The sequence below is a fragment of the Mytilus californianus genome, unplaced genomic scaffold (assembly GCF_021869535.1).
Source record: "Mytilus californianus isolate M0D057914Y unplaced genomic scaffold, xbMytCali1.0.p SCAF_9, whole genome shotgun sequence".
Lineage (NCBI taxonomy): Eukaryota > Metazoa > Mollusca > Bivalvia > Mytilida > Mytilidae > Mytilus > Mytilus californianus.
Genome location: NW_026262745.1, coordinates 14,266,672 through 14,286,513, shown reverse-complemented (window position 1 = coordinate 14,286,513; position 19,842 = coordinate 14,266,672). Strand labels below are relative to the sequence as shown.

Below are 19,842 nucleotides of genomic sequence, written 5' to 3'. Positions count from 1 at the left end.
ACTAATTTTAATGTGACCGGAAGTATTCCTTATTGTGACAAACTGACTTTTATTCATCAATCTCGAAGGAATTGACTGTTCCCTTTCAATCAAAAAAGAATTGGTTGAATATCTTTATTTTCAATTTTAAAATTTTTATCCACAATACATGTATTAAAATTCTTAAAAATCCATTATGCGTTTTTGTTGTTGTTGCAAAGTATATTTAACGGTTATGTTGTGATAAAACTTGAGGCATTAACCTGCATTTCTTGACTGTTTATGAAATTCAAACGCATCGATGATTCTTACAAATCTTTGACTTGGATATATATGTTCTTAATAAGTAATAATTATGAGAAGTTGAACACAATGAAGCGTTGAGGGTAAGGAAAGTCTTACCCGTCAGTCTGAAATGTGTAGAATGTTATCTAATATAAAGTATGTACAGATGTGACATTGTTTTTCTTGTGTCGCATTTAAAAGGGTAGTCATTTTTATATAAGCTCATACTTACATTTGGAATCCACTGCAATGCTTTTGCAAACTTTCAAACTTTGAACTGTGGAATTTAACCAGCAGTTGTTTGCTTTGATTTCTATTCCGTTATTTTGAGCTGGCGACACCTTGGTATATTTTGGTTCAGGAATCTTATCAGGTGTGCAGTAGTAGGATGAATTTACATTTGTCTTTTCCTTTCGTTTCCATGTTTTTTCATGTAGCTCGATGTTCTCAGTGCTCTGTAGTTTTACACCTTTCTTCCGGAGGACCGGTTTCATCGTTGCTTCATATTCTCTTACTCTTCCTTTTATTACTTTATGTATTTGCCGGATAAAATTTCCCGGCCTTGAAGAATGTTCTCCTTCATTGTTCGGAACCAGCTTTCGATGGTGGCATTAGAATCTCTGGTTATACCTTCTACTTCCCATAGCATGATATCATTTCACATTGAGAACATTGCAATATAACTATCGATTGCAGTCATTGCTGGTGGAATGCAATATACATTCTTTTCTTTAGTTATGTCCTCTTCGTTTATTTCAACCTGGAAAAAATGGTGAATGGTGACAACGTTCTAATCGTTTCAGCAGTCAAAAGTTGCGTGCAATCGTTATCTTCTTCTAGATGTCATTTAGGTAGTTTACAGATTCATTTGTAATATCCCGGTTTTTTATTAACTCACGCAACATTTTAAGAGCTACCGTAATATTTACTGTAGTGTGTGGTGAAGTAAGTATTGTTTTTATTGATTTCGAAATATCAAAGGCAAATTTGAGTGTTGTGGAATTTTGCAATAAAACAAAACAGAAAAGTATGAACTTTGAAAGATCAACATCTGAACTAACAGCTGCAGTTTTATTCCTAACGCGCTTGGTGATATGACTGCAACAAAGATGTACAATGCAAATTTCATTTCTATCAATTGGTGATTTATCATTTAATAATGTCCATGTCATCCGATGTACAATGCAACTTTCATTTCTATCTATTGGCGATTTATCATTTAATCATTTCCATGTTATCCGTATATACTACTGTTTTACATCCAAACCATCAAAAACAGTGAGTGATGAATTTATTAAAGGCTAGGAAAAATCACACTCAATTCGATTTTGAATAACAGGCTTTCCAGTTACTGAAGATGTTGAGTGGTGAAGAGTCAAAAGAAACAAAGAAATGGTTACTGTAGTATGATTATAAGTAATAATTTCCGCTTCAGGAATAGCAGGTTCATCTCTACCTTCATGCGTTCGTTATGCATGCAGCATAATAGAAGGGCTTTTTCTGTTGAGATATTTCTACCTATTTTTCCGGTAGCATCGAGGTAGAGTACGAATTGCCATTTGCCCATACTTCTTCAAATCCCGCATTAATCGAATTTGCTTTTCTGTGAAACAAATGACCGTGAATGGATCGGCACCAACGTATTGTATATATCCTTTGATTTGTTTGCTTTCATCGTCTACTTCGGCCAACACATTTTTTTGTCAACAGGACGTCGGCAATGTCTTCTTTTGCATACTTTCGTTTTTCTCTTACCTCATACAGGACCTACCTCAAAACATGATTAGTTAACATTCTGTGTAGTTGCCATCTTCTAAAGCTCCCGATGGCATGTCTCCAATAGTATTGTAGTAATAGTTTGTTGTACCAATGCGTTCAAATTTTTTTGGCTGACTTCTTCTCTTCCCTCTACGACCAGTTTTCGTTTATACTGTTGACCTTTTTGATGAACGCAAATCGATGACGATTTTACAAGGACTTTAATGGATTCTTTCCCTTCCTTTGGTTTCTTTTTAATGGTAAATGTATTAGTGCATTTGCTTCTCCCGTGCTTGCAAATGGCCTTTCCCGTAAAGAATGGCGAATTCTTTTTTCGGGAACCTTGTCTTTTTATCCTGTTATATGTGAAGGATAACACACATGAGGGATTAGTTTTGCAAATTCTTTTGAAAATAAATCTGTCCAATTTCTACGTAAGCTCAACCATTTCTTTTTCTTTTCTGATACCATGTCTGAAGGATGTGGTGATATTTTTAATCATTGCTGAGGCGGAAACTTGAACCTTCTTGGAAAATTCATTTCTGTTGATGAATCTTCATTATCTGTCATGTATATGACTCCAATACAATCTTCACTTTTCTCGGCTTCTTTGTGCTTTGTTTTCTCCATATCCTGATTAAGGTCATCCTTAACATCATTTGATCCTTGTCTTTGTCTCTCAATTGTTTCCATTTCATTTTGTTGTTCCGTCAGATGTACAATCGCCTCATTTCTATGTTTTGTTTCTTAACATTATTTTTCCTAGACTTTTTCATTATTTCTTCCGTCTTTTCATTCTTTTCTTGAATAGAAAAATCCACCCTCTCCTTATTTTGTTGTATGTCTTTCTAGTTAGATAGTAACTTATTTGTTTTTTTCAATTTCGTCATCTTTGTTTCTTGAACTTAATACGAAACGAATATTTTCCATGACTTTTGCTTCATTTTCATGATGTAATTTTTCGAATTGTTCATTCATTTTCATTTTTTGCATTTCTAGTTGTTCTACATCATCATAATCATCACTACAAAGATCGCTTAGATCTATTGTTGATGCGTTAATCTGTGTGAAACAATTCGTTGTGTCCGGCATATAATTTGCATTGTCATCCTTTACATCATCATCATCGAAACTTTCTCAAGAATCGGTATCAATAAAAGCGTCGTACCTGATTGAATCATCCGCATTTGTTACCATATGTTACCTGCACATCATCACACTGGTTAGGATCATCATCCAACTCCATTTTCTTTGTTGTCATCTGTATCATTTGCTTCATCAATTTTGTAATTTTTGACGCCTTTTATATAATCCTTAAATTCAGGTATGAGAAAGTTCTCGCTCCATCTGATATAACCATCGCTTGAAATGTCATTGCTTGAATCCATCTTATTTACAACTGGTATATAAATAAAGGCAATAGTAGTATACCGGTGTTCAAAAGTCATAAATCGATTGAGAGAAAACAAATCCGGGTTACAAACTAAAACCGAGGGAAACACATCAACTATAAGAGGAAAACAAAGGAACAACAGGAACACTGAAGTGTAACAAAAACAAACGCCAACATACATAGACACGAACTATTTGATAACAACTGCCATATTCCTGACTTTGTACAGAACATTTTAAGAAAAAATAGTGGGTTGAACCTGGTTTAATGGCTAGCCAAACCTCCCACTTTATGATCCTTTATGACAATGTAAAATAAATGGAGATTGTGTCCATGGGACACAGATGATGCCCCCGCTTGCATATAACGTTATAAAGGGACATAACTCAAGAACAGTAAAAGTGACGCTACCCAAATTCATACTTGATCTGAATTTTGTGGTAATAAGCATTGTGTATAAGTTTCATAACATTTGGTTGGGGGCAAACTTAAGTTAGAGAACAGAAACGAAAAATTCAGCAATTTTTCCATTTGTAAAGGGGCATAACTATTGAACAGTAAAAGTGACGCCACCTAAATGCAAACTTGATCTGTGTTTTGTGGTAATAAGCATTGTGTATAAGTTTCATAACATTTGGTTGAGGCAAACTAAAGTTAGAGAAAGGAAACCAATTTGTGGACGTACGGACGGACGGACGGACGGACAGACATACAGATGGAGAAGGGTAAAACTTAATGCTCCCTCCGCTACGGCGGGGGCATAAAAATATCGCTAAAATGACAACATTACGTGACAGAAATACAGCACAAACACTCGCAAGACCATTCATCACAGAGAAACGCACAAACAAATAATATAATAGTCGACACAACATGCAAATTGCAGAACAACAACGAACATACTCCATCAACGAAAAACACAACAGGATATCAAAAACAGTGACGCGCTTACGAAACTAACATGAAATCTCCAACTTTATACAATATTTTCACAATACTCGTCCAATCAATTTTCATGACAATGATGTTATGGAAAGGCAATTTTATAATATTTTGGACTGCAAACGATAAGACATAACAGATTATCCAACCGAAACCATAACAGAAACATCAAAAATGAATACATGAATGTTGGATGTACAATATATCGTAAGATTCCAAATTGTCAATATCCTGCTCTACATTAATACTTTTGTCATCATTCTGATCTATCTCACAATAACCAATGACAGTGTCTTCTTTGGAACTTTCCTTATCATCTTCCAACGAAATATGTGAAATAAATTGACTATCTAAATATACAAGATCATTACCAAACAAATAACAGACTGAAGCTTCAATCTTCATATCTAATTCCAAATGCAGGTTATTTGAAGAGGTTTATTTTGAATAATTTGAAGGTGGTAAGGTTTTTTTTTTTATTAAGCGATTAAGTTGCTTATTTCTTTTTCTCTCCCTTATTTTTGATTCATATTTGGTTTTAATCGTTTTGCAATATATACTAAAATAGAAAGAATACAAAATTTAACTGACAGATATTTAAGACAAGGAAGATACAAAAGGACCAAAAAGAACCAAAATTCATAACATTTCCAACAGTCCTCAACGAATCAGCGGACAATGAAATTAATTCAGTGTACCTCTTTCCACAAAATAAGCATTTTACCTATTTGAAATAACTTGATAAAATGTACTGAACAAATAATAAGATCATTATGATCGAACATGTTGCATGTAGAAACGGAAATATTATTAAGTTCACCATGTTTATGATTTTTCTAAATCTAACAAATATATAGATACTGTTTATATTAGCTCCTTTTTTTCATTGGAAAATAAAACTCACTGAACTAAACTTCTGCAATGCATGATGAATTGAGAATAATGAGTGAAAAGAAGTTTTATATGTTCATTCCAAATCGAAATAAATGCTGCATAGAACACTACAAAGACTACAATTCATCAAAAATTCCAAGGACACCATCATGATTTAAATTGGTTGAACTTTATGTACTATATGTGTCTCACAGATGACCTAGATAATCTTCCACTTTTTTGGGGCCAGATACTTTTTACTTGTCAGGTGCAACACGATGGATGCCTCAAATGGACATGAAGGTGCAGTATGAGATGGAAATGTGATAGTGTGAGTGGGGCATGTTCCAACTCATAACCTCAGTGTTGACAGGCTAGTTCAACTACTTAGACCACTCGGCCACCAAGGCCCCCTCATTACTATTATAAAGTATATGCAAGTATCAATAACAAGTACCTACAATGTATACAAGTGTGATCTTTTCATTTGTTTTGTAATCTGTTAATATTATTTACATATATATATATATAGATTGCCTAACAATGTAATTTTAACACACTATTTAGTATGTAAATATAAGAATGTTTAAAATATTTACAAAATGATGAAAATAAACGCAATATTTCGCTAGACTAACTAGCTTTATCAAGCGTGCATCTATCCAGGTGAAATCGGATGTAGATGATAAGAAACTTTTGCAGCTCAATGTATATGTTGCACTTGAATTTAGCTGCCTTGAAAATAATACATAATTTGGATGAAGTTCAAGATTTTTACAAAATTGGTAGTTGAAGTTAGCAACGTCCATTGGCCAATATTACAGGATAAAAAGGACGATGCTGTGTACTAAATTATTCTTTATCTTTCCTGTATCTTTTCTCATCTTTTTCGTTAAGACCATCAGGTTCTAAAGTGTGGAGTTGGTGGATCCAAAAATGTTCTCTTCTCCTTCTCACCGTGGTGTCCCACTCGGTGTTGACTTCTATGATTTGGAAGGTAACATTATCAAAAGAATGTTTCGTTGAACGAAGATGTCTTGTGAGAGGACAGTTTTTGTTGGTTTTGTACCATGAACGATGGTTATTGAGCCGAATATTAAATTTGTCCATTGTTTCTCCCACATACTGAATGCCACATGTGTCACATGTTAATATATAGATTGAGTTCTCCGTTTTACAGTTGGAATTTGAGTAGATGGTATAATTTTGTTTAGTAACGGAGCTGATGAAAGAACTGCTTGTATTGGCAGCTTTACAACACAAGCAGTTCCTTCGACCACATTGTTTGTAGCAACCGGGAGATGGAGTAGGCTGCTTTGCTAATACAGATGTCACTAATGTCACGGATGTTTTTAGGTCTTCTGAAGGCCATGACTGGTGGTGAGGAAAATACTTTTTTAAGATTTGAATCATTTTCTATAATTTTCCAATGCTTCTGAACAATGGAAGACACATTTTTAAAATCAGGATGGTAAGTGAGTACAAGGGGTGTTCTGTTAGCTGCTTTATTCTTATCTTTGTACTCTAGAAGTTCTTGGCGACTAGTTTTGTTTGCTCTTTCGAAAGCGCTATCAATGATGTTATTGTATCCTCGAACAACTAGATGTTTACGTAGTTGTCCAAGTCTAGCATTTTGCGTATTTTCAGTAGAGCATATTCTCTTGATTCGCAATGCCTGGCTGAATGGGATGCCACGCGAGCAGTGTTTAGGATGGCAACTTTTAGGAAAATGGAATTGATGTTTATCCGTTTGTTTGGTATGAAGGTCCGTTATAATGGTTCCGTTCTTGATGTAACTCGTAGTGTCGAGGAAGTTTATTTTCTCCATAGATGATTCATATGTAAATTTTATTGAATGGTGGAAAGAGTTACAGTGTCCTAGAAATTCATTAAGATGTTCTTGTGAATCTGTCCATTTGAAATCAATATCGTCAATGAATCGGAACCATGATAAGGGCTGGTATGGAGCACTAGCCTAGAGGCGTTTTTCAAGTTGGCCCATAAATATGTTGGCATATGACGGGGCCATTTTTGTGCCCATACTAGTACCGTCTATCTGGAGATAATGTTTTTCATTGAAAGAGAAGTTGTTGTTCTCTAGCACGAGTTTCAGAAGTGTAACAAGGCACTCAGTTGGAGGATTTTTTTCACTACGAGTGTTCCATACCTCTTCACACGCTGCTATTCCTTCGTCTTGTGAAATGTTGGTATATAAAGAAGACACGTCCATGGATGCAAGTATAGTATTGCTTGGTAGAGGATTGAGGCTTTCCATTTTCTTTAGATAATCAGTCGTATCTTGAATGTAAGAGGGTAGTTCTTTCACTATGTACTATATGTGTCTCACAGATGACCTAGATAATCTTCCACTTTTTTGGGGCCAAATACTTTTTGTTGTAAAGCTGCCGATACAAGCAGTTCTTTCATCAGCTCCGTTACTAAACAAAATTATACCATCTACTCAAATTCCAACTGTAAAACGGAGAACTCAATCTATATATTAACATGTGACACATGTGGCATTCAGTATGTGGGAGAAACAATGGACAAATTTAATATTCGGCTCAATAACCATCGTTCATGGTACAAAACCAACAAAAACTGTCCTCTCACAAGACATCTTCGTTCAACGAAACATTCTTTTGATAATGTTACCTTCCAAATTATAGAAGTCAACACCGAGTGGGACACCACGGCGAGAAGGAGAAGAGAAAATTTTTGGATCCACCAACTCCACACTTTAGAACCTGATGGTCTTAACGAAAAAGATGAGAAAAGATACAGGAAAGATAAAGAATAATTTAGTACACAGCATCGTCCTTTTTATCCTGTAATATTGGCCAATGGACGTTGCTAACTTCAACTACCAATTTTGTAAAAATCTTGAACTTCATCCAAATTATGTATTATTTTCAAGGCAGCTAAATTCAAGTGCAACATATACATTGAGCTGCAAAAGTTTCTTATCATCTACATCCGATTTCACCTGGATAGATGCACGCTTGATAAAGCTAGTTAGTCTAGCGAAATATTGCGTTTATTTTCATCATTTTGTAAATATTGTAAACATTCTTATATTTACATACTAAATAGTGTGTTAAAATTACATTGTTAGGCAATCTATAATTTTATTTGTGTAATTGAATTAATCTCTGTACTGATTAATCCACACTCCCATAGATTTGTATGTCATGTGCTGCTATTTATAGGCACTTATATATATATATATATAAGATAAAAAAAATATTTCTGAGATTTGATCTTTATACATAAACTTTATATACATGTATTTACAACTCATAAATGAAATTAAATTCATCATTATAACACAAATGTATGATTATTATTATACCACAGTTGTAGCCAAAAAACTATATGTGCAAATTATCATTTCTGTTCATTAAATTGTATGCTAAATTGACACCGTATATACTTTTTTTCTTTGTCAATATTAGCTTCCTCTATTTGTCTTTGGTAAACATGAACATGTAAAATAAATATTTCATAAACATGATTGCAAGTTTAAAATTTGCTCAGATATTTATCCTTATACATGTAGTCAAGAGTTATGTCCCAAATACAAAATAAATCAAAGGCAAGGTTCATTTTTCTCTAATGATAAATGATAACTTACACATTGAGTTTCCTTGGTCAAAATTAAATTCAAAAAGTAGTACCTAATATGCTTCCAGGAAATTGCATATTTTATCACAAAAAAAATGACAAATTTTTCTTTGATAATTTCTGTCCCATTTAAAAATAAAATGCTTAGCCGAGCGCAGCCTGATACGACCGCAGAGGTCAAACCCTGAACAGTTGGGGCAAGTTTGGACACAATATTCAAGCTTGATACTGTCTGAATTTGGATTGTGATCAAATTTTTGACATAATTAGGTTCTGACACAGAATAATTGTGGTCAAAGATCTTAAAAATTTGAAATGGGACATTTAATTTACCTAGTATGGTCTGATATCCAAAATCTAACAACATGGTTAGATTCAGCATATAAAAAGACACCAATAATTTAATTTTAGTTGAAATCAAACAAAGTTTAATTTTGGACCCTTCAAAACTTAATATGTACTAATTTGAAAACAGGGCCCAAAATAAAAATCTAAATGCACAATAAGATTCAGCATATCATAGAGCCGCAATAATTCAGTTTTTGATGAAATTAAACAAACTTTAATTTTGGACGCTTTGGACCTCAATGTAGACCAATTTAAAAATGGGGTCCAATATCCAAAATAGTAATACAAGGTTAGAACCCCTAAAAATTAAAGACTTAATTTAATCCCATTGAAATTGGTTAAAAGATTTGTATTTATTTTCAATTGAAGATTTCTTGCTATTGCGCAATACTGTGCTGTTGCACAATACTTAGTTAATCCGTTATATAATAATTTACACCCCCTGTTTGGTGTGTATCTCCTACCATATCAGTATTTGTTGCTTTTATATATAAATCAGAAATAATCTATGTAAATATGGAAAATTTTTGGGAAAAAAAAATCCCCCAAAAAAATTTGACCCCCCCCAAAAAAAATTTTTTTTGGAAAAATTTGAAATTTTCAAAAATTTTGAAGAAAAAAAATATGAACCCCCCAAAAAAAATTGGAAAAAAAATCCCCCTCCCCCAAATTTTTTTAAAAATTTTGAAGATTATTTTCTTTTCAGGAAATATGTACAATTTCATAAACTTTAACACAAGTTATTGTCTGGAAACTAGAAAAATGCTTGTTTTTGGTCCCTTTTTTGCCCCTAATTTCTAAACGTTTGGGGCAATTACCCCCAAAATCAATCCCAGCGTTCCCTTTGTGGTATGGAACCTTGTAGTACAATTTCAGAGAGATCCATACACTTAAACACAAGTTATTGTCTGGAAACTAGAAAAATGCTTGTTTTTGGCCCTAATTCCTGAACATTTGAGGCAATTACCCCCAAACTCAATCCCAGCCTTCCCTTTGTGATATGGAACCTTGTGGTACAATTTCAGAGAGATCCATACACTTACACACAAGTTATTGTCAGGAAACTACAAAAATGCTTGTTTTTGGCCCCTAATTCCTAAACTGTTGGTACCATAACCCCCAAAATCAATCCCAACCTTCCTTTTGTGGTATTGAACCTTCTGGTAAAATTTCATAGAGATCCATTCACATAAACTAAAGTTATTGTCCAGAAACCAAATGTGTCTTCAGACGATGATGACGCCGCAGCTGCCGACATGATAGCATTATACGAACACAAATCTTTTGCGAACGTACAAAAAGGAAAAAATATCACTCAGTTTAAATACTTAACCCCTTATCATTATTTTTGCACCTACCTATAATCCCTTTTGAACTAAAATAAGCAGTACAATGGATATACTTTTTGATGACTTTCAGTATGTTTTCATATTATACATAACTTTTACAGTACAACAGTTCAATATTTTTTCACTTAACTACTGAACCCTTCATTCTTTTACCATCTAAAACGTTACAAAACAGTTTTCAGAAAATATCAACTAACATAGTTTAGAAAATCCATTAATTATAACCTGTATTTGTGTGGCTTATCATAAAAATAATTCAAAACAAATATTGCACTATGATTTGTCAAATCGTCTCATCATTTTACTTGTCTCGCCTCGACAGTTCGGACAAAACCATTTTCCTTTTGGTTTATTCACAAGTCCTACACAGTTAAAATGGAACCATTCTATAACACAGTTATCATTGTCACATCCAATCATTTCCCCGTAAGAAACTTGGTTACACAGACAGTACGTAGGTTCATCAGGATCAATAGGTGGATCTATGGGGGATGTTGGTGTTTGTTCTTTCTTTGCCTTCCTCTTCTTTTTCTTTTTTGGTCCTTTATCCTTTTCATCCTAAACATGAAAGTGAAGGAATTAGCATACAATTATAAATCAATGCATGTTTAAATATAGAAAATGTTTTTTTTTTAAATAGGTGAAAGTATATAGGAATTATACAGGTACAGTGAAGAAAAGTTAAGACTATTTACCCTAACACATGTATAATTTTCCATTCAAATATGTTTCATTGATTTATATTAATAAACATCTATTAATTTACGAATATTTGTTTAATAATATTTCAGAAAATAAAGAAGGACATTTTTAATTTATTCTTATTTTAAGTTTGAAATGCAGAAGTTGTATCAAAAATCTTGATATTAAAGATCCGCTTTACCGAAGCAAAAGTTAACTAATTCATTACTCTTTATGATGTATAACTGTATCAAATCAGGGCTGTTACATGAATTTTTGTGACAATCTATCTAAATTTATTTCACAATAGTGTTGTTATCAATAAAAGACACAAAAGGGAGATAATCCAAAAAAAAGACTGAATTTATATCTAGAAGACTAGAAGTTTAAATATTCGTCCAAATTCTAGTGTCCGATTCAAACAGTTAATCATATTTTATGCTGCATAATTAACATGAGAAGTGTTTGCAGTTCATTATAAAAGGTAAAGATTAAAATTAAAATTTCCTGGGGACTTAAAATTTTCAGTTATGTATAGTTTTTTTCTATAGAAATCAACTTTTAAAAAATTCAAATTTGATCTGTGTTTTGTGGTAATAAGCATTGTGTACAAGTTTCATAACATTTGGTTGAGGCAAACTTAAGTTAGAGAACGGAAACGAAAAATTCAGCAATTTTTCCATTTGTAAAGGGCAGAACTCTAAAACAGTATAAGTGACACCACGAAAATTCAAACTTGATGTGTTTTGTGGTAATAAGCATTGTGTACAAGTTTCATTAACATTTGGTTGAGGCAAACTAAAGTTAGAGAACGGAAAGCAATTTCTGGATATACGGACAAGGGTATAACTTAATGCCCCCTCTATGGCGGGTGCATAAAAAAATATAAATGCAAAGGTCATAAAAAATTTCTCATGAAGTACTTCTAATGTAAAATGGTGTACTTCACTTTCTTTTCCCTTCGATTTTCTACTTTTGAAACTTATAAAAATTTGATTCAGTTCTTATAGTATGGTGGGTGTGCCATATGGAACTCTTACCAAGTTCTTATCTTTACAGTTGATATGAATTGAAGCATACATAACCTAACAGATGACAAAAGCTTCTATAATGATTTAAAATGACTGATAATGAGATCATATTGTGTAATGATGTAGACATTGCTATGTCTCTACTTGGTGAAGGGGAGACAACTCTTATTCAAATGTACAGTGTAGAGCTGTATGATTGTAAAATGAGTAAATTGCATAAAAATATATTTGCATAACTCTGGTAAACTTCAAAAGTGACAATATTCTGATAATTTTAATATTTTACAGTTTAAAAATAAAGTTTGTAGACAAAACATGATAACACAGATCTTCTACAAAACTTGATATACTTGTACAACAGTGTAAATATTAATTTTTAAAAACATACCATTCTTATATCTTCCCTGATTATAGAATCGTTATTTGTTTTTTGTCTTCTCTGACGCTTGACTGGTACCTTTTCTGGTTTATCCTCTTGTTGTTTAACCTGTTTAGGTGGGTGAACTATTACTTCTCTTTCCTCCTTCTCCTGATCTCTACCTGAGTTAGGGTCTGGAAAAAAGCACAAATATAAATAAAAGGGGGGTGAGGAGAATAATCAATGAGACAGCAAACAAACAACACAAGGTATATTAAACATTTCAAAAGATGCAAGAAGTGAGGTATTTTTTTTCTAATTCTAAGTTTAGTTTTCTTAGCTTGTTATTTTGTTTTTTTTTTAATTTAGAAATTATATACAAACATGCAAACTTTTTATGTGCCTCCAACGATCCTGCCTCTTTAGTTTAGATCAGGTGTTTCCATTTTGTATATGTGCACATATTTTGAATTTCAAATATATTTCTCAATTGAAACCTACCAAGATTTTCTCTATCTTGCTCTAGCTGTCTTGCTCTGTTTTCAATATGATCCGTAATACAAGCTAGCAACATTAATTTTTCATCACCAATTTCCTGACATTTGATTAATGCCCTCTGCATAGCTATCATGGCCTTTCGTTTAGCTGGGCTACTTTCAGGTTCCGTTTTGTATGTTTCGTGGTGGACATCTATGTCGGCAAGAATATCTAAAAAGATTATCATTCTAAATTTTTTTCTGCAAAGTATTTGCAAGTTCATAAATTTCACCCAAATCAATTTAAGTACCCCCTTAACAGCTTCATGTATGTTATAATTAACTCGAGAAATCTTTAATTAGCTGTCTAAACATGTGATAAATGAATGAGGAGTGGGGGGAATATAAATATCAATTTAAAAACTATTATCAAATTGGAAAAAGGCACAAAGGAGTAAAATTTTTGGAGCAGGGTGCAGTGCCCTCCCTTGAACATGATCAACCCTAATATAAAGTTTGAGCTTGATTCTAATGAAAATTTGAATATTTATGAATTGTTTGTTGCAATATTTGCAATCAATGGTTTATTGACTTACTTAAAAAATCTTTGAATTTAATGTGTATACAGATGATTTTAAATGTGTGAAAAAGATCACAGTGAGGGAAATGTCATTATAGGATAAAATGAAAACAGACAAGGTTTTCAAATATTTTGTCATAGTCTTACATCATATGCCAATGTTAGTCAGATAAAAATTAATGCAAGGGATTCCCTGACACCACATTAGTTCTAATTTTAGAAGTGTGACCCGGAAGTACTTACAGAATTTCAAAGGGTATCCCATAACAGTTACGCGTTGTTCAAATACAGAGAAGACATATGATTTAATTGAAATTCATAATAAATTTATAAAGAGCATTTAAAAACATAGAATTGAAAGCTTACCCTTACACTGGATATCCAATTCACGCATTTGTGTCACAACGCGTTGCAGGTCGTCAGGCAGGTTGTCCATCGTGTCGAGGTAATTTTCTAAATAAGTTGCTGAACACAGCGCCTCGACTGCTGCTTGATTCAACATTGTCATATTCTTGTAATCATTGAAATTGTACGGATATTTCTCTCGAAGAATTTGTATTGTTTTGGCATAAACAGTAAACCAGTCATTGGTGTTTCCCTCCGAATGTTGAACGATGCCTCTTTCTGGAAATGACCTCTTTAAGTCAGGGGTACCAATATTTACATGGGGAACGTGGAGATCAATTATGACCTAAAAACTCAGTCCACTGTGTAAAAGAAATTTAAAAGTATCACTTAATTATCTTTGTCAATATATTAAAACCCCTTTGTTATATTTTTCATGTCTTTGAAAAGAAAAGAAAAAATAATGGTCATCCAAAAGGCCTCGCGGAAACTATACCGGGTTTCTCTAGATTTCACCTTTGATAAATGTCGTTTGAAATATATGGAGAGCAAAGAAAACAAAATATTATTGTCATGGCCATGAAAAGGTACAGACATAGACATATTTTATTATTTCCAATCATGGTGCAGTACAATCATACATAACTAAATAAACAGATTTATAAATAAACCAGAAAAGTGATCTTTATAATTGAATATTTAATAGAATGGAAAGGGGGGGGGGGGGGGGGGGGGGGAGTGGGGAAACAACGTAACTAACTACTATTACAGTACAATATAATTGTCTAGTTTCTGGGCATCTCTACCTGTGGAAGTGGGGACAACTCCTACTCCAAAGTAGCATTAACTACTAATTTAAAAAATAAATTATCAAATAAAGTTTGCAACATACAACTTAATTTCAATATAATATTTTTATATTCATTAATGAACAACCAAACTTATTTTATTATCAGAGGACAAATTAGAAAAGTTTTTACATTACAGTTTTGCTGAATAAATTCAAATAATCATCATAAGTTCTCACATTATGGAGACAATGACACTCGAATAAAAAGTGAACCTCATCTTCTACTTTATTAGGAAAAGATCACATATTCTATCTTTAATATCCAGATTCTTATATCTTCCCTTTTCAATATTTAAGCTATGTGCACTAAGTCTAAATTTACTTAATACTCTCCTCTGGTTTTCATTGCCATACCTCAGATATGTTTCAAGCTGAAAGAAACACTTAAACTTCCTGTATGTTCTAAGCTTACTTCCAACTTAAGCATTATGTTTATTATCATTATTTAGTTCTGCTGTTCATAAATGTATAAATTTTGTATGTTAACAATATTCTATTTTATTCAATATGCAATTATTAGTTATTTTAAGATCTCTTTTAAATAAATGACTCATATTTAAAAAAAAAATATAATAATATGGTAAATACATCCATGCACCTATGATTCTTTCCCTTTCTCAAACATATTCCATGATTCATCAATAGCTGCCTTAAGTATGGTATTATCATTTTCAAATTTTTGCAGCCTATACCAATATTTTAGCATGTTAAATAGCACATAGTACAGAGTTGGTATTAGCTACCTAACTCTGATCTAACACCAATATTGGTGGTTTTTCTACTTACCGCAAGTGCAAATTTGCAAAATAAATATTTGACTCTTTTAAGAAGCCTTCCCATATTTCTGAGCCATACAATATTACTGGCTTCACTGTATGATTAAATATATGGAGTAGTGAAGTAATACTTGGCTTATATGGTGTAAATATCTTACTAAGCTTAAAGAATGCTTTTAATCCTTTAATTATAAAGTTCTTTTTTTTGCATATGAAAATGTGGCTGATGCAGCAAAACATAAACCTAGATATGTATATTTACATAAGTGGACAAAAACCTTCGAACTTGTTTGGAAAGTAGCACAATAAAAATGTGAAAAATACACTGTGACACTGCAAGCAACAACAAGCGTTCATTTTCGTATATAATATCTAGCGAAAATTTTAACAAATTAAATGAGGAGGAAAATTTCTCTACATATCAAATAATGACGCCAGGATAAACAATTATACTGTATGAGTAAATTTATATTTGATCTTTGTTGAAATGAGCATACACAGTATCGGAATCTGAACTTTTTTTTAAAGATATGCATACATGTTTAGATATGTTCCCTATGGCCATGTTATTACGGGGGACCTCAGTATCGTCCAGGACAGAGAGGTTAAAAACTTTTTGAAAAAAGGACCAAAATATCATCCTCCATCTAAAATAGATTGGAAACGGTGTCGTCAGGTCACTAAAGATGCTCTTTCCTCGTTTTGTAAAAATTGGTGTAAACGGGAAAAATCTGATAAAAAATCTCTTGATTCTTATTTAACATGTTTAAATAAATGTATGAATGTGGTAGATAATAAAATATCACATTTTGAAAATAATTTAGAAGTAAATAATAGAGTACATGATACGCCTATTTCCAGAATAAGAAATAAACTTCAAGAACTTTCAAAGCGGTTTGTGTTTGTACCGGCCGACAAAGCAGCCAACAATGTGGTGGTGGTATGCCGTAAATACTACACGGACGTTCTTAAGAATAGAATTTTAAATTCATCTACATTCAAGTCCATGCGCCCCACAGAGAGTCATATAGTTAACAAACATATCATAACCACATTACAGCTTAAGGCTTCTTCTGGACATTTGAAGGTCCCTACTATGTATTGGTTACCTAAACTACACAAAAAACCAGTAAAATATCGTTTCATCTCGGCCTCTAGTAAGTGTTCTACAACTAATCTTTCAGTGCTTTTAACAAGTTCCTTAACTACTATCAAAGAGCTTATCATAAACTATTGTAAAAAAATATATAAAAATAATGGAATTAACTATTTTTGGAGTGTAAAAAATTCTTTAGATGCTTTAGATAAATTACGTGCTTTTGATGGTCCTTTTGATTCTGTTGACAGTTTTGACTTTTCTACTCTTTACACTACACTTCCACACAATCTTATCAAACAAAAAATTGACTATTCAATTAAATGGTCGTTTGGTAAATCTGAATACAAATATAATTGCTGCAACTCATTTAAAGCCTTCTTCTCTAGTGAGAAAGGTAAATATGCTAGATATATATATATATATACTTACTGGAGGTGTGATGAGATGATTGAAGCTGTTAATTTTCTCATTGAAAATATTTATGTACGTTTCGGCAGCAAAGTTTATCGACAGGTTGTAGGTATTCCTATGGGCACTAATTGCGCCCCTTTAATAGCAGACTTGTTTTTGTACTGTTATGAATCACTGTTTATGACCAAACTCAGTAAAGACCCGTCTAAATTGCATTTAATTGATAAATTCAACAACACTTACCGTTATCTTGATGATATTTTTTCGTTAAATAATCAAGAATTTTCTCAATATACTGCCGAAATTTACCCAAAGGAACTTACTTTAAATAAATCAAACTTAAACGGTAACAACAGTCCTTTCCTAGATTTAGATATTTCGGTTTTACACGGAAAAACTCCACACTAAAATTTACGACAAAAGGGACTATTTTTCGTTCCCTATTGTTAATTTTCCCTTTTTGGATGGTGATGTTCCTTTGGCACCATCTTACGGTGTTTATATTTCACAACTCGTTCGCTATGCCCGTGTCTGTTGTGACGTTTTTGATTTTAACGAACGTAATCTATGTATTACTGGTAACTTATTAAGCCAGGGATTTCGTTACCACAAATTACTTAAAACCTTTACTAAATTCTTCCACAGCTATAAAGATTTGGTTTTGAAGTTTGGTTGTACCTGTAGAAAACTTATTTCAAACGGGATTGCACATCCTCATTTTTACGGCAATATTGTTTACCGTGCCCGGAAATTTAGAAACGATCCAGGTAAACTTATCGATCCTTTAAATAATCTTATTCTAAAAGTTTACCAATTCAACACTACAATTAGATCATTAAATATTGTTTTTATTGGTACTAATATTGATTTTGTTATCAGTAAATTAAAAGCAAACTAAATATTATTGTTATATACATATACACATTCATGGATCTACAATCTGTCGATACCTGTATCTTGGCATTGCACAAGGTCATGTTTTTCTCTGACTGTTTATGACGTATTTACACTAAATCCATTGGATGTTGGATGTGTACGGATTGATAACTTAGTTTTAGATGCATGATTTTTTTTATTAGTTGTTAGTGGCTTTGAACTAGCTGTCAGTAACTGCGAGTACTCTCAGACCTGTACTTAGTGTCTTTTTGTTGTTTGGATGTACAATACCCGGCCACGTCCACTTGTATTTGTATTTTTATCCATCTGATGAGTTAAGCCTCTTTCAACTGATTTTTATAGTTCGTTCTTATGTTGTACTGTTACACCACTGTTCCAGGTTAGGGGGAGGGTTGGGATCCCGCTAACATGTTTAACCCCGCCACATTCTGTATCTATGTGCCTGTCCCAAGTCAGGAGCCTGTAATTCAGTGGTTGTCGTTTGTTTATGTGTTACATATTTGTTTTCCGTTCATTTTTTGTACATAAATCAGGCCGTTAGTTTTCTCGTTTGAATTGTTTTACATTGTCATTTCGGGGCCTTTTATAGCTGACTGTGCGGTATGGGCTTTGCTCATTGTTGAAGGCCGTACGGTGACCTATAATTGTTAATTTCTGTGTCATTTGGTCTCTTGTGGAGAGTTGTCTCATTGGCAATCATACCACATCTTCTTTTTTATATGATCAATGTCATTTTGCTTTGTTACTTCTGTTACCTATTCTTACATCGGACTCGGACTTATTTCAAACTGAGTTTTACTGTGCGCATTACTATGTGTGTGTTTATTCCATATTGGCTAGAGGTATAGGGGGAGGATTGAGACCCATTAATGGACTTAAGCTGTTTTCTGCTCTTTGGATGGGTTGTTATCTCTGACACTCTCTATTCTATGCATCATAATATTGGTCTTTCATGCAAATATTCCAACTCTAAACCCGAATGATGTTGACAGGCTAAATGAAAATTTAAACACGAGAATTTCAAAAGACGAAATTCTTAAGGGCATTAAAAACCTGAAAAATGATGAAGCATTTGGGGATGATCATATAATAAATGAATATATCAATTCGACAGCTGGTTTATTCATTGAATTATACGAAAAATTATTTAACGTTATATTTCGCACTGGTATTACTCCTGGCAGTTGGCTAATTGGTTACATTAAGCCTGTTTATAAAAATAAAGGTAGCAAGTTGGACCCCAAACATTTTAGACCTATTACCATTTTGAGTAGTATGGGGAATCTTTTAACAGCAATTTTATGCGAGCAACTAAATCTTTTCTCTGAAGAGTTTATGATTTTAAACGAAAACCAATGTGGTTTTAGAAAGGGTTATTCAACAATTGATAATTTATTTGTAATTCATTCATTGTTTGAAATTTTTTAAATTGAAAAAGAATAAAAATATTTTGTGCATTCGTCGACTTTGAAAAAAGCGTTTGACACGATTTGGCGAGATGCACTGTGGTATAAAATGCTTTTGAATAATACGAATGGATGTATGTATAATGTAATTGTAAATATGTATCAAGGTACTAAGTCATGTATTTCATATAACAATTCCATTTTTTATTTTTTTTTCCCATGTAGTAACGGAGTTATCGCCTTTTCTTTTTTCTTTATTTTGAAATGATCTTGATTCATTTTCGCAAACTTGTAATATAGAGGGCCTAAAATCAGTGTCAACAGAGCTTGAAGAAAAACTTGACATATTTTTAAAACTTATTATTCTTCTGTAGTGTATGT

At 32.8% G+C, this 19,842-nt stretch overlaps 1 protein-coding gene across 1 annotated transcript; it reads right to left on the bottom strand.

The window, feature by feature from the left end:
- Positions 1-8,476: 8,476 nt before the first annotated feature.
- LOC127714289 (inhibitor of growth protein 1-like) lies at positions 8,477-14,304 on the bottom strand. The gene is made up of 4 exons (XM_052220350.1): positions 14,044-14,304; positions 13,123-13,329; positions 12,652-12,815; positions 8,477-11,109 (listed from the first exon to the last, which is right to left on the bottom strand). Exons 1-4 carry the CDS (start codon positions 14,183-14,185, stop codon positions 10,825-10,827), a joined length of 798 nt encoding a protein of 265 aa, XP_052076310.1. The 5' UTR covers positions 14,186-14,304; the 3' UTR covers positions 8,477-10,824.
- Between the last annotated feature and the right edge of the window lie 5,538 nt (positions 14,305-19,842).

Excerpts from the sequence above, each read along its gene's own strand:
- LOC127714289 (XM_052220350.1), bottom strand. The coding sequence starts at position 14,185 with ATGACAATGTTGAATCAAGCAGCAGTCGAGGCGCTGTGTTCAGCAACT. Across the intron at positions 12,816-13,122 it reads GCAAGATAGAGAAAATCTTG|ACCCTAACTCAGGTAGAGAT; the intron begins GTAGGTTTCAAT and ends GCTTTTTTCCAG. Across the intron at positions 11,110-12,651 it reads TCAGGGAAGATATAAGAATG|GATGAAAAGGATAAAGGACC; the intron begins GTATGTTTTTAA and ends TTTCATGTTTAG.